Source organism: Pinus tabuliformis, chromosome 8 (assembly GCF_031772625.1).
Source record: "Pinus tabuliformis cultivar Carrire ecotype Pingquan chromosome 8, CPIR1, whole genome shotgun sequence".
Lineage (NCBI taxonomy): Eukaryota > Viridiplantae > Streptophyta > Pinopsida > Pinales > Pinaceae > Pinus > Pinus tabuliformis.
In genome coordinates this window covers 1,359,188,333-1,359,202,562 of record NC_142294.1, presented here as the reverse complement: position 1 = coordinate 1,359,202,562, position 14,230 = coordinate 1,359,188,333, and the positions used below count along the sequence as shown (strand labels likewise).

The window sequence follows — 14,230 nt, the reverse complement described above, 5'->3', positions numbered from 1 at the left end:
GTGTCATATTTGTAAATCCTTCAATCCTATCCCAAGTTGTTCTTAAGGGGGGATGTTAGGATATTCCGACACATAGGATATAGTTAAGTTCAACTTGGTCTAGTGTAGAGTTAGGTATAGAGTTAGGTAAAGTGTGTTTTTTTACCGTTGTACATTTTGTAACTTACAATCCGACGGTCACGATATGTAGTGATCCGACGGTTCATTCTCTCCTCGGTATTACCGACACTTGATCCGTGGCTTGACACCCGATTGGTCCATGAATTCTATTTAAAGCGCGTGGAGGGTCATTTGTAGGGTAATCCGTGCATGAGAGAAGCTTATGTAAATTTTCATTCTTTGATTAATAAATTGCCTGAAGTGGCCGCGTTGGCTCAGGCCGTGGACTGTTTCCCTCTTTGAGGGTTTTAACCACGTCAAAAATACTGGTGTATTGATCTGTGATCTGGTTGTGAGCGGTGTCCTTTTGGTGTTCTTTCTGAGGAACTTACCCTGTAAATTCCTACTACCAGATGTGTTTTACCCTCTACATGCAGGAGGACCTCGAGCTTTGTACCCACAATCTCCAACCTCCTCCTAGACCTGATTGTGTTCAGCAAATTAGTTCCTCTTTTGCATTGCTCCCATTAGCTAGAGGCACCAAGAGACAAATTGGTGGTAGCATTGCTCCTAAGTACATATAGGTGTAGGCTCGAGGGACCATTCCCCTTCCCTAGAGACCGCCATACCAAATCCCTTACCAATAGGCAAATGAGATCACCTAGACATCAACTGCATATTACTTGTTCTAGGTAGCAACATAGTAGCGGGTCCGTATCTTCTCCCAACTCTTCCTCAAGCCACTAGTCGAAGAGAGAGACTTAATAGTCCATGACCTTGTCCATAGATCTCTTTCCTTTGTACATCTCCCTCCCAATGTGGTTACCTGCATATGGAGTTGAGGGTTTCTCCAGGTTTAATATATAAACCTCATGTCTTATTTTCCCTCTTGTTCATTATATGTGAGACATTTTGGTTCTCCTACTTTGCATTGACATCATTGTACTCAACAATCTCATTGACCGGCCTTTGTAGTCGTTTGTTGGATTGTTGGACCTTAATATAATTATCATCATATCTATGTCAAAGCTGAAATTTTTGTTTTGCATTTTGTTGTCTCTTAGAGGAAACCCGACTGCGGGAAAACCTCTAAGGTAACCTCGAACCTCTTTGAGGTTGAAAGCTGGCCCTTCAACCTGGAGAGGGATCTCTCCCTAAAAACTCAACTACTCAAGGTCACTGTAGTAGAAGGTTTGCAATTGAGTCCTATGGCCATATTTATTGAAAAATGACTGAAATTTGGTTGGGCTGTGTGAAAGTTCCACCATTGGGCATGGAGTCTAACCCAATCAGGTTTTATACAAACACAGTTTCGATAAGCAAAACACAAAAGCAAGGTAGGTCCTTTGACACTTCAATGATTTAGAGGAATATGAAGGAATTTAATGTGAGGGTTAAATGAACAACAATTATTAATGCCTGAGAAATTGATGACAGCTCAACTGCTTTAATACAGCAAAGTTGCATCTTTACATAAATCCGCGTGGACCTGTGGGTTATGGGCCCACGTATACATCAAAAGCATTATAATTGGCGGAATTCACAACGAAACCCGACCGATCAACCAACAATGAACGATCTTGATGGCCGGACCTCAACGAGGTTTTAATCTCGTTGTATAAAACCTTATCGCGTCCGAATCAAATGTTAGCCTTCGTGCACTTTCGGAAGCGATATACATCCGATTACCATTGAATGGATGGTCCGATCATCCTGAAGTATAAACTCTTTTTAGATGAGTTTATCGGGTCCGCTAGCCGAGGTAACATGCTTGCAAGTTCCCACGCGATCACCATAGACCTTCTTCCATCGGACGGTTATCGCATCATCCGCTCGCCTACTAGCCCAAACAATATCCACCTTCGATGTGACCCCGCCCAAACAATATCTACGTGTCAACTGCTAAGGTTAATCGCGTAAAATTTAGAAATACAGCTTCCCACCTTTAGGGCATGCGAGAAACCACTTACCACTGGCCAAATACCAACCACGTGCTCAATACGAAACTCAAAGAAACTCGGCTTAGTAAAGGGTTAGCATTTAATCTCCGCCATTCCTCTTCTGTCATTATTATTCGTCGATCTAGTTGATCCGACGAATTCCGTTGTACTGTTCAATCGACTCCAGTTTCGATTGAACACCTCTCATCGTTGATCTGTTCCCAATCCAACGGCTCTCCCATTTGCTTATCGATGAAACTCGTATTACAACACACTTTATCTCTGCCATACTTTATCTAAGGCAAAGTTCATAGGAACTTCGTCCCTTACATTCACACACGCAATTTATCAACTTAACAGGAAAGAACGTATATATAAAGACACAGACACACAAAACTCAGATAACACGTATATTTCAAATATATACAGAACTCGATTACAGGCTAAGGCCTCATGGCCTAAATCACAAATTGCCCTGCGGCTACATTGCGTACTCTCCTATATCTATCACACAACACAGACTTTCTTTATATAGGAAATTACAAAGGTAGGGATCGTTTAAGATCCATGAGTTTCTCCCACAATCGCTCAATCAAATCTCCTAAATCCCTCTATATGCACACATGGCAGGTAATTACATTAAATCAAGCATTATCAATCCCATCAATTTAGCTCTGTTTAAATAGAATTTGCCCCGGTTTACAATGATTATCCACGTTTCCCTTTCACAGCTTTGAATTTAAATTTTGATTAAGCGTGGTTAGATGCTCCTGCATCAGACTCCCGAGGTACAAAAATTTATGACCTCATGGTCATATGCTTCTTTCATCCCTTAGCAATTCTACCCACATCCTCTGTGGAATTGCCTTTATGATCTTTCGTAACAACATTCGTGAGCTGCAACAAAACCTCTGCAGTAACAAGTCTCATTCTTGCTACACGATACCTCACCAAGCTTCTCTCTTCTGAGCTTAGTCTTTTGGCATTTCTCTAGTTCTCTTCTCTGGAACCATATGAGCACTTCATGCTCTAGGCCGCTGCAAATATTCTCACCTTCCTCTGCTGTTACCTGCACAAAAATATAAATACCACACACTTACCATCTTCAACATAATTGTACTTCCTTCTGAACGCAAAATCTTCTTCTACTCTGATACCAAAAACGATGACAGCTCAGCTGCTTTGATACAGCAAAGTTGCATCTTTACATAAATCTGTGTGGACTTGTGGGTTATGGGCCCACGTATACATCAGAAGCATTATAATTGGTGGACTTCACAACAAAACCCGACCAATCAACCAACAATGAACGGTCTTGATGGCCGGAACTCAATGAGGTTTTAATCTCGTTGTATAAAACCTTATCGCATCCGAATCAAATGTTAGCCTTCGCGCACTTTCGAAAGTGATATGCGTCTGATTACCATTAAACAGACGGTTCGATCATCCTAAAGTATAAACTCTTTTTAAATGAGTTTATCGGGTCCGCTAGCCAAGGTAATGTGCTTGCAAGTTCCCGCGCGATCACCGTAGATCTTCTTCCATCGAACGATTATCACATCATCCACTCACCAACTAGCCCAGACAATCTCCATCGTCGATGTGACCCCGCTCGATCCAATAGCTGTCGCATCATCTCTCGTTCCAATTAGCACGACGATTAATACTCCAAAAGCACGCGAGAAAAGTTGTTTTCGCGTGCTACATGTCAACCGTTAAGGTTAATTGCGTAGAATTTAGAAATACAGCTTCCCACCTTTAGGGCACACGAGAAACCACTTACCACTGGCTGAATACCAACCACGTGCTCAATACGGAACTTAAAGAAACTTGGCTTAGTAAAGGATTAGCGTTTAATCTCCGCCATTCCTCTTCCGTCATTATTATTCATCGATCTGGCCGATCCGACGGTTTCCGCTATACTGTTCAATCGACTCCAGTTTCGATTGAACACCTCTCATTCGTTGATCTGTTCTCAATCCAACAGCTCTCCCATTTGCTTATCGATGAAACTCGTATTACAACACACTTTATCTCTGCCATACTTTATCTAAGGCAAAGTTCATAGGAACTTCGTCCCTTACACTCACACACGCAATTTATCAACTTTACAGGAAAGAACGTATATATAAAGACACAGACACACAAAACTCAGATAACACGCAAATGTATAATAACACGTATATTTCAAATATATACAGAACTCGATTACAGGCTAAGGCCTCACGCCCTGAATCACAAATTGCCCTGCGGCTACATTGCGTACTCTCCTATATCTATCACACAACACAAACTCTCTTTATATAGGAAATTACAAAGGGAGGGATCGTTTAAGATCCATGAGTTTCTCCCACAATCGCTCAATCAAATCCCCTAAATCCCTCTATACGCACACATGGCAGATAATTACATTAAATCAAGCCTTATCAATTCCATCAATTTCACTCTGTTTAAACAGAATTTGCCCCGGTTTACAATGATTGTCCACGTTTCCCCTTTCACAGCTTTGAATTTGAATTTTGATTAAGTGTGGTCAAATGCTCCTGCATCAGAAATAAAGAAAAAGGAGCATCAAATATGAATCCCAATCTCATACTCTGCTTTTCAAACATGAGGAAATATAAAACAAAGCAAAAAAACAGACAGGGAAATACAACACAAGAATTTTTGTAAATGCTCATAAACACTGTTTTCTTAATGGTCTGCTCAAAATACACAAGGATGCTAAAACTCGAATAAACACCAACCCTTTCTTCTTATGTAGTCTTTGCTTATATAAGCATTACAATAACTGAAACATGTTTGTAGCTCAATATAATTACAATAATCCAAAAATAGAAGTATAAATGTCTTAGGTACATGCATCTGAAAATATATTTTTAAACATATCAAAAATCAAAATAACTTGCTCAAAATCATGTTGAAAATGGGGCTAAGAAAATGTATCATGATTGTGTTTCCCTCGTTGTAGATCAACCTTGTCATGCTCCAAACCAGTTTTCAGTTTTGTTGTTGTCTTCTCGTTCATCCCTGCTGCAATACGTTGATACTACCACTGTCAACCCTTTATCCACCTGAATCGATAGTTTTACTGAAGGGCCGACTGTCAGCATCCTTTCCATATTGTTTCCTTCAAAATGCGTTGACAATGAAAATGTCAATGCTTTCTGTGCAAAATTCGCTAACAATGGAAATGTCAACTCTCCTTTGTGTTGTTCTGTATCTAAACACTGATAAGTGCATGATCAATGATAGATCAACAAAATTCACTTTAGCAGTGAATAGTCAAAAACCCAAAAAAAAGTGATTATCAGCTTCCTAGCAGAGGGTATTGGCCACCTCCAAAAGAACATCCACCTTGTCCATTCTCTGCCTCTTGCTCTGTCTGGTTTCCATAGGGATTTTCTTTTTAGTTTCCTTGGCCTTTGACCTTTTAGAACCTGCAGTTTTCCCTTTGTTTATTATCAGGTCCTTTAATGGGACATTGTCCACATCTATCACTTCCTTGGCGAGGTCGGGATTTTGTTTTAATTTTATCTTTAGCGTTAACTTGTTTAAAGTCCTAGTATGAGATCTTTTACCCCCTTTGAACATTTGAAACCAGGGGGGTTCTTCTTCCTCGTGGGGTTCAGTTTCAACTTCTTTTCCCTTGGTCTGCACTAGTGGATGAGTTTCTGCAGGGCAACTCTCAGTGGGTGGCTTCTCAACATGAGGGGAATTCATAGAAAAAGACAGATTTTCAGCGGGAGAGTGTTCAGTAGTGGGTTGTATCTTCTTAAGTCTATCACTTCTTCTGGCATAGACCTTAGGAATTGTAGGACCAAAGGATGAGGGAATGTCCTTCTCTTTTCGGCTTTGGGTTTCAATGGAGGTGCCCTGAGAGGTTGTTTCTACCTGAGTTTTCTTGCTCTGTTTAGTACCCTTCTATCTCCCTCGTTTGGCCTTAGGGGGCTGGGATTGAAACCCTCCCCAAAACAGTAAATGGCTCCAAGTTCTGCCAGCTTTGGCTAACTGATTCTCAATTAACAACTTAATCAAGGCTTTGTGATAAACAAAATGAGGGGAGGGGTCTGCTCTGGCCCGGAAACAAGCAGCCATGTGCTTGAGACTCTCCAATAAATAAAAACAGGCATTCGTTCTTACTTGTCCCACTAGATGAGCTAAGAAATGAAAATGGTATAGATTTACCCGGTTAAAACGCCCTTCACACATGAAGTATGACTGAGTAATGCATAGCAGACCATGCCATTTGTCCTCCATCCAGGATCTTTGCCCCCTACCTTCCAGTTTTTGTCCTTGAACTCGACTTTCAAGAAAAATGGGACATCAATCCCAACTAGAATGTGAATTCTAAAAACCTTTTCCCAATCCATAGGTAGGCCTGTAACTTCAGCGATTAGTTCCTCTGTGACCAGGAACGAAAGTCCTCCTACCTCCACATGTTGTCTGTCAAACCCTTAGGCGAATGCTTGAGCCACAGCGTCCTAGTAATTGATGGAAAAATTCCTGCTACCCAGCCCACTGGAATTGTTGTTGAATATTTGGATAAATCTCTAAAAGGTTGGGACCTATGGGTTCGTTTCTGATAAGCTTCTCGCTCTTCCCCATTATCCCTATGGTTTGGCGATTATGCAGATGAGACGCTGGGATCGAACGTTGTATCTCCGTCGATTAATTTGAAACAAACAGCTCTCCAGCGCTAAACTAACACAACTTTGCAAATGACAATGGTGAAAATAATATGCGGTCAAAACAATGAGATTTTTAAGCGGAATAACTGATTGACAGGTGAAATGATATTTCGATAATTACAAAATCACACCATAGCTCTTCAGCGGTGGAAAACTTCACTTTCCATATGTCCCTTTCACCTCCAGATAATTTGTGGTGTGACCAAACAATGATTATCGTGTCGCTAACGTGGAATGTGTTAGTGCGATTTTGAAAATCGAAATTCAAATTTTACTTTCGTCGTTGATATTCCTGTTATCAGCCAATATCTGATAACAGTGTCAACGTATTCCTATTAATAACTTTCTGAACTTAATAAGCCTTGATAGTCTCATTATCAGCATTTCTCCTGTTTATCACAAATTGTTTCGCTGACACTGAAATTGTCAGCGTCTTCTTAAAATAAAATAAAAAAACAAAAACAAAAAATGTGATAACACATTGAATCTTGAATTCCATGAAATTTCAAAGCTTGTTATGGTTGAATCACTCTTGAATAAAAGAGAGTTTGTATTTCAGCTAGAGTTTACTTAGGATAGGTACTTGACCTAATTGAGGTGACTAGGTGAGAAATTGTAAGTTGCTTGAGAAAATCACCTTGAACCTTAGAACAGTTGTTTCTTCTTCATATTGCACATTTTCTAGAATGGATATAGCATTGGTCTCTTGTTTATCTTTTAACACCATGTCTATTGTTGGTTGGTATGTGGACAGTTGAGCTTCCAAACACATAACATATGATAAGTCTCTATTCAACGGGATTTGGGAGCAAAAGGGAGGCATGATTGTGCTTGGCAACGATACCACTTACCGTATGAGAGGAGTTAGCTCCATTTCATTGGGGATGCCTTCAAGTAACGTTCTTGAGCTAGCTAAGTAACAGGACACCTCCAAACAAGACCCGTGTCTTGTATCCTATATGTCGAACACCAATATGTGAGGACACATGTTTAACACATGTTTGGAAGGTGTCCTGATAATGTTTGGCATGTGTCATGTTAACAAGACACTTACCAAACATGTGTTAGACAGATGCCCTCACTGTGCCCCTAGTAAAAGAGGCATGCAACCCATAAAAACACATTTTTTCCTTTCATTTGAGCTCATTTTTCCCTACATGTTGGAGGTGTGAGATGTTTTTCGAGTGCAACTGAAGGTTATTGTGTAGTGTTAGAAGGGATTCCAAGTGTTGTGCAAGTGGGTTTGTCCACCAATCTTCAAGTTTTTTTCCTAGAATAGCCCATTGTCTTCCTCATTTCACAAAAACCATGGCTTAATCATCAAGGACAGCTAGAAAAAAGTTAAAAGGAAAGGGAGGAATGCCACCATTGATGTTGCCCCCCTCCTCCATTTTTTCAGGGTCTACTAGTGCTCCATCTGCTAGAAATGGCACTGCAACAATAACTACAAATGTTGAAAAAAACATTGTTTTAGCAAGACAATAGGCTCAAGAGCAAAAGTTGTATGATTGAATTTGTATCATGATCATGTACAATTGTAAGTGTTTTAGTTTCTAAATTCTAAAAAATATTGAATTTGTCTATATTTCATTTTTGTATGTGTAAGTTACTAATTTGTTATATTTTTTTAAATATATAACAAATTTGTGTGTGTAATGTGTCCTCCATGTCCTATTTCCAGGTTCATCATGCTTCGTGTTGGACACTCGTAATTATGTGTCCTCCATGTCTCGTGTCTTTGTGTCATGTGACTTCGTGAGCTAGACAAGAAAGCACCTCCTTTTAACTTCTTGTAAGGCAAATATTGAGTTGCCTTTGAGGGATTGCAATGCACCGTCAGTGATTGTAGTCTAGCTTGTCTGATTGCAAAAATGTCAAATGATAATTATGATTCATAAAAGTCTAATACAAAATGATGAACATATTTAGATGTACATTTCGTAATTATGAACATTTACTATTTACTTAATTATTTACACATTGTTGGGATTTTATTTTTTATTTTTATATATTAAATTTTTAATAATAATATAACTTTTTATGACTCTGACGTCTCCCCATTTCCCTGAAATTTCCCTAAATTTTGGGTTGCTTATATACGTCCCCCTTGTGTGTATCCCCGCTCCCGCAGTTCCCTGTCCCGGAAACTCGGTGGAACATTGCTCAAGAGTGATTTCCTGGTTCACCAAGAAGCAGGGTTTAGTGGCATTGAGTTCAGCAGAACTGAGTACATGGCAGCCAGCACTACTAGTTGTTCAGACATATGGTTTCAGAAGCTGATTGCAAATCTGACAGTTGAGATGTTGGAGCCTACTGTGGTCCACTGTGAGAATTAGAGTTGTATCAGACTCTCTTAGAGTCTAGTATTTCATGACCGCTCGTACATTGACATCAAATACCATTTTCTCAGGGACAAGGCCTAGAAGGGAGTAATTTCTCTAGAGTATATTCAAACAGATCAACAAGTTGCAAATATCTTGAATCAGCCCCTGGCCAAGAGGAAGTTTGATATGTTCACAAAAACACTTGGATTAGTGGAGAACAATTTCCTCAGTAAGAGGGAGTGTAAGAGAGTGTACCTTGGATAATCTTCTACAATAGCATGACACACTCAGCAGAGTTGTGCAACGTTAATGTCCATGTAGCATGATGTTTGTAGATGAAGGTACAGCAGTAGAATAGACTAGAAGTGGGACACATTTTTATTTGTAGGCTTCTGGCAATAAGGGTGCATGCATGCACCAGCTTTTGATAGGATAGGATAGGTTATCCTTAGATAAGATAGGATAAGGTCATTTCTAAGTGAAGGAGAGACGACGCATGTAGTTGCACATGTTAGTTTCAGTTTATTAAGCAGTGTTCCACATGTAACTTAAGTCTTCTAAGTTCAGTTAAGCACATGCATGTAGATAAGGGTGCAGATATCTAGCAGGGTACATGATAGCATGCCTTAGATCATCTCCAGTTGAGGCATTGTTGTACATCTGTCCAAATTCGTTGTACCTACTCTTCTTCCTACACTAAAGGAGAAAGGAGGGGTGTGGATTTATTCATTCAGTTCAGCAGCAGGCAATGAATTAGATAGCTGCATTTCTCCTGTAGCAGATTTCAGTTAAAAACTCATGAGAAAGCAGTAACAGATTTTGCCAGTCCATCATCTGAGTTTCTGTTTTGCTTTTAACAGTGATTTGGCAAGTACACTGTAATGATGTTTTCCTATTTAACAACAGTGATGTGATTTATGGCAGACCTGCGAGTTTTTGTTATATATTTTCTACAGTATGTCTTTGCAGATTTTAGCATTATTAGACCAGAAGTTTTGAGTGGCTTTTAAAATTCAGATATCTAGTATGTTAGAAATTCTTTGAGTGCAAAGTCTGCTTACCATGGTTTTAGAAAATTTAACAGTACCCCATATATATGTAAAAATATGGAAGGGCACATGTTTTGTTTATGGAATTGCTTCAAGAAACATGACCCAATGATGAGGCCTGCACTGCACAACATGGAATATCTTTGGTTCTAGGGAATAACTATTACACTAAAATTGCCCTCGTCCATTTCTTGAGACAGGCCACGTTGAGAATGGAACCTTGGTGGATGGCTTAAGATTCATATCTCACCAATGAATCATGTCCCCATTGGTAGAAGGCCATAAATATTTTATTTCAAAGAGTCTCTGCATCAGTCACCAGGCAAGATATATAAAATAAGATAAAATTACTTTATTAATGTCCAACAAATGACCACAAAAGTAGGTCAATGAGATTAAGAGTGCATCAAATGTAAATATAGCTACCTAAAGTAGCAAAATTAGTCAAGTATACAGCCCAGTGTGCTAGGTCGAGTGGTTAAGTGCTTTGGAGCTTCGTGGAGGAGGGCTCTAGGTCAATCTTCCACTAAGTTGCAGGAAGTGCCAAAATGTTTTGGAGTTTCCGAAACAGGTACATTTAGAAATGCCATCTCCCAAAAATGGAAATGTCGCCGAAACATCATATATATATATATATATAAAGAAATTTATAAATAAGTGATTAACACAATATCTTGCAAGAAAAAAGGAAAATAAGACCCATAGATAACAATTTAGAAGGAAAACCAAGTCTATATTAACTCTCATATATGATTACATGATGGTTGAGTTTCGGAGTTTCGGGTACGGGTACAGCCCGAAACGTCGGGCTCCTAGAAGTTTCGTACTACATAGATCTCCCAGGCTGGCTGTCTCTGTTGTATGCCTCACTCAATGTCCTTACCAGGTCCAGCACCGTAATCAACATCAGCAGGTTTACACTGGGCACCATTTGCAAAATGCAGGGAAGTGCCCAGGGTTTTCCCACGATGTTTTCTCAGAGCATGCATCTACAAAATAGAAAGCCTTGAGCTCCCCACAACAGGAGAAAACAAAAATGGCCAAGGTTCATGATCATAACCGAGTTGCGAGCACACCCCTCTGTTTTGCAATTTTTTTATCACTCGTGGAAGTCTAGGTAGTAGAACTCAAATAATATAACATATCATATGATGCAAATAGATGCAAGACAGATAGAATCCTTCTGGACAAATGCAGATAGGCCACGAAATCCAAGTTCAAACTATTACAGGCCAAAAAGCCAAAACAAAAAACATTAAGGAGGGAACGAGGGAATGAACCGACCATTTTTGTAATATGTCTTGTATTGCAACTAAAATTAACTGCTTTAAATTAAAAAAGAAAAAGAAAAAACACTTGAACAAAATAGCATTCAAGTATTCAATAAAAATATGCAGAATTATACCTCTCTAAGCATAGAAATAACTGCATCAAAGTTTGTACCCTTTTGTAGAGCTCTTGTCGCAGCTGCCTGCATTTTGAAAGGAAGACCATAATCCAGACCTGAAAAGAACTATAAAAGACTTTAACAGGGCAATCAAAAAGGAAGAAAAACTTGAACCTGTATGACTGGCCCATCAGCTAGAGGATCAGAGTATGGCACTCCCAGCTCTATTATATCAGCCCCGCATGAATCCAGCACTTCGAGTGCTTTGGCTGTAGTTAATAGATCAGGATCCCCTGCAGTTATGTAAGGCACGAGAGCTACCTGCATACATCATTGCCATAAAACTCTGAATGTATAGACCATGTGATTTTTATTTTTGACATTCGAGACAACAACTGTGATGGTCAACTTCAACTGTCAACTGTGTACTGGTGAAGGCATTGCTAATGCTTAAGAAAAGTGCAAGGTTTCAAATCTCTGTGCCCCATGTTAAAGTGGGTTTACAAGGAATTAATGGGATGTTAGGTTTCAAAACATTTTTTATTTTTTTATTTTTAGACAACTTCAAATTGTAATGTTGGGATTACCCCATGATGTATGGATAAATGCATTGCCAATACTTTAATAAATAAGGTGTTAATGGGGTAGTGGGGTTTTTAGCATTTCATTGTTGACATTCAAAATAACTTAAATCTGTAAGACATTAATAAATAAGTTGTTAACGGGGTATTGGGGTTTTTAGCATTTCATTGTTGACATCCAAAATAACTTCAATCTGTAATATTGGGATAGCTTCATAAATTAACATTCTGTAATATTGGGATACTTCATAAATTAACATTCTGTAATATTGGGATAACTTCATAATTTACAGGTAAAGATAATGTTGAAATAATCTCATTTGTTTTTATCAATAAAGGCATCGTAATCTTAGTGCAAGGTTCAAATCTCTCTGCCCCATGTCAAAGTGGGTTTGTAAGAAATTAATGAGGTAGTGTGGCCAATCTTTCGGTCCATGTTAAATTGAATGTGTAGGGCGTTAATGGGATGTTGTGACAAATCTCTCCGTCCCCCTGTTAAAGTGGGTGTGTAAGACGTTAATGGCAGCGTTATGAGGTTCGTAACTTCCCAAAATTTATCTGTCAAAAACAAAAGTTCAAAATGCGATGTTTAAATAAAATGAGATTAACGCAAGCATAGCCTCTGTAAACCACCATAAAGCATAACATGACGGGACCGAAAATACCTACTAAATGAAACCCACATAGCCGTTTCCCCTAATAAGCCAACCCCGCCTGCTTAACAGACAGAAATATTACCTTTCCACGCTTCTTAAGATTGGCGAACGTTTCAGAAATGCTGGGGGATTCCACAACACTCGCGATTTCTCCAGCTGCAATCGCTCTAACTGCTCTGGTCTTGATAACTTTGGTGTGAAACACGTCCATATCCATTCCCAGTTGCAGATAATGGCTATTTTTAGCAACCAGTTTTTTGGGGAATGCATTCATAGAGCTGACCAAACACGCCAATCTGGTTGTCGGTAAAGACCATTTTTGTCCGATACACAGAGGAGTTGGCGATGAAAACAAAATGCTCTGGTTCGCCATCCTTGCATGCACAGAACTCTGAAAAAAGAAAGCACAAAGGCTCTGCTGTGTTTCTTTTGATCAGTAAAATCAAATCGATGTATATGGTGTACTTTGAGCCCCAAAATAGAAAGTTTACCACGTTTTGAAAAAACAAGATTTCACATCTGCTCCAGCGACAAAGCAGGATATGTTATAACAGGACTTCAATAGAAATCAGCATCGAAGATTTCGCTGGTCAAATTTTAAACAGACATGGTGTCTAATGTGTCTAATGTGACTTAAGTCGGATTTTGAATCGCATCCATTAAAAATCCAAATTGTTCTGAACTATCAACAATATAGTTTTGACATCTTCTGTTAGTTTACGCTCTCAGGTCTGGTTTAAATAGTCCTCGGAGTTGGAGTACCAAATGGTAAATGAAAAAGTCATAAATGTGTCACATTCCTTTTTTATTTTGAAATAAAAAAGTTAAAACAAAAATAAATAAATAAAGAGAGGGGAAAGTGTGAAATGGACATATTAATTATATAAAATTGAAATAAGGTATTTAATTTTTCCATTATATATTTTTTAATTATTTAATATATAATTATTTAATTTTAAGTTATGTATGAGGAGATTTATATTAGGGAAAGAAGATTTTAATAGATAATTTATTTGGTTTAAAATATTAGAAAATCAAAATCATATATTAGAATTGCAGTGTGTTATATTGCACCGCAAGTTTCAAAAGCTTACAAAAGTAGAGGGTTTGATCATAAAGGCTCTTTGCAGCTTTAAAAGGAGATATTGTAACATATTCTTAACTAGGTGAAATCCTTATAGTGGGTGATTTCAATATTAGGATTGCAAGTGAGCAAGCTAGCATTCTTTGTTGTAATGAAGATTGTGACCCTATCTGACTTACAGAAGAGAGTAATTATCATTGGAAAAGAATCTCAAAGGACAAGGGTTGCAATCTCTTTGGTGAACAATTGCTTACTCTATTTGGGGCTTTCGATTTAGTCATTTGTAATGGTTTGACTAGATGGGCAAAGTCTGGTAATTTCACTTGCACTACTTACAATGGAGCAAGTGTAGTAGATTATGTAATTTGCTCGCATGGTTTGTGTGAGAAAATGGAGGAAGTTTTGATTGGAGAACAACT

General features: G+C 38.7%; 1 protein-coding gene across 2 annotated transcripts in view; it reads right to left on the bottom strand.

Annotated features, from left to right (window-relative positions):
- The window catches only part of LOC149240535 (tryptophan synthase alpha chain-like), a 266,490-nt gene extending 253,003 nt beyond the window's left edge, over positions 1 to 13,487 (bottom strand). The window contains exons 1-4 of one of the 2 annotated variants that reach the window (XM_089373752.1): positions 13,219 to 13,487; positions 12,810 to 13,118; positions 11,665 to 11,811; positions 11,509 to 11,574 (exon numbers count right to left, since the gene is read on the bottom strand). In XM_089373752.1, coding sequence (XP_089229878.1) covers positions 11,509 to 11,574; positions 11,665 to 11,811; positions 12,810 to 13,100 — 504 coding nt within the window. In that variant the 5' untranslated portion in view covers positions 13,101 to 13,118; positions 13,219 to 13,487. Of the gene's footprint in view, positions 1 to 11,508; positions 11,575 to 11,664; positions 11,812 to 12,809 lie in introns of both variants that reach the window. The other variant, XM_089373751.1, reaches the window with a different exon arrangement.
- Between the last annotated feature and the right edge of the window lie 743 nt (positions 13,488 to 14,230).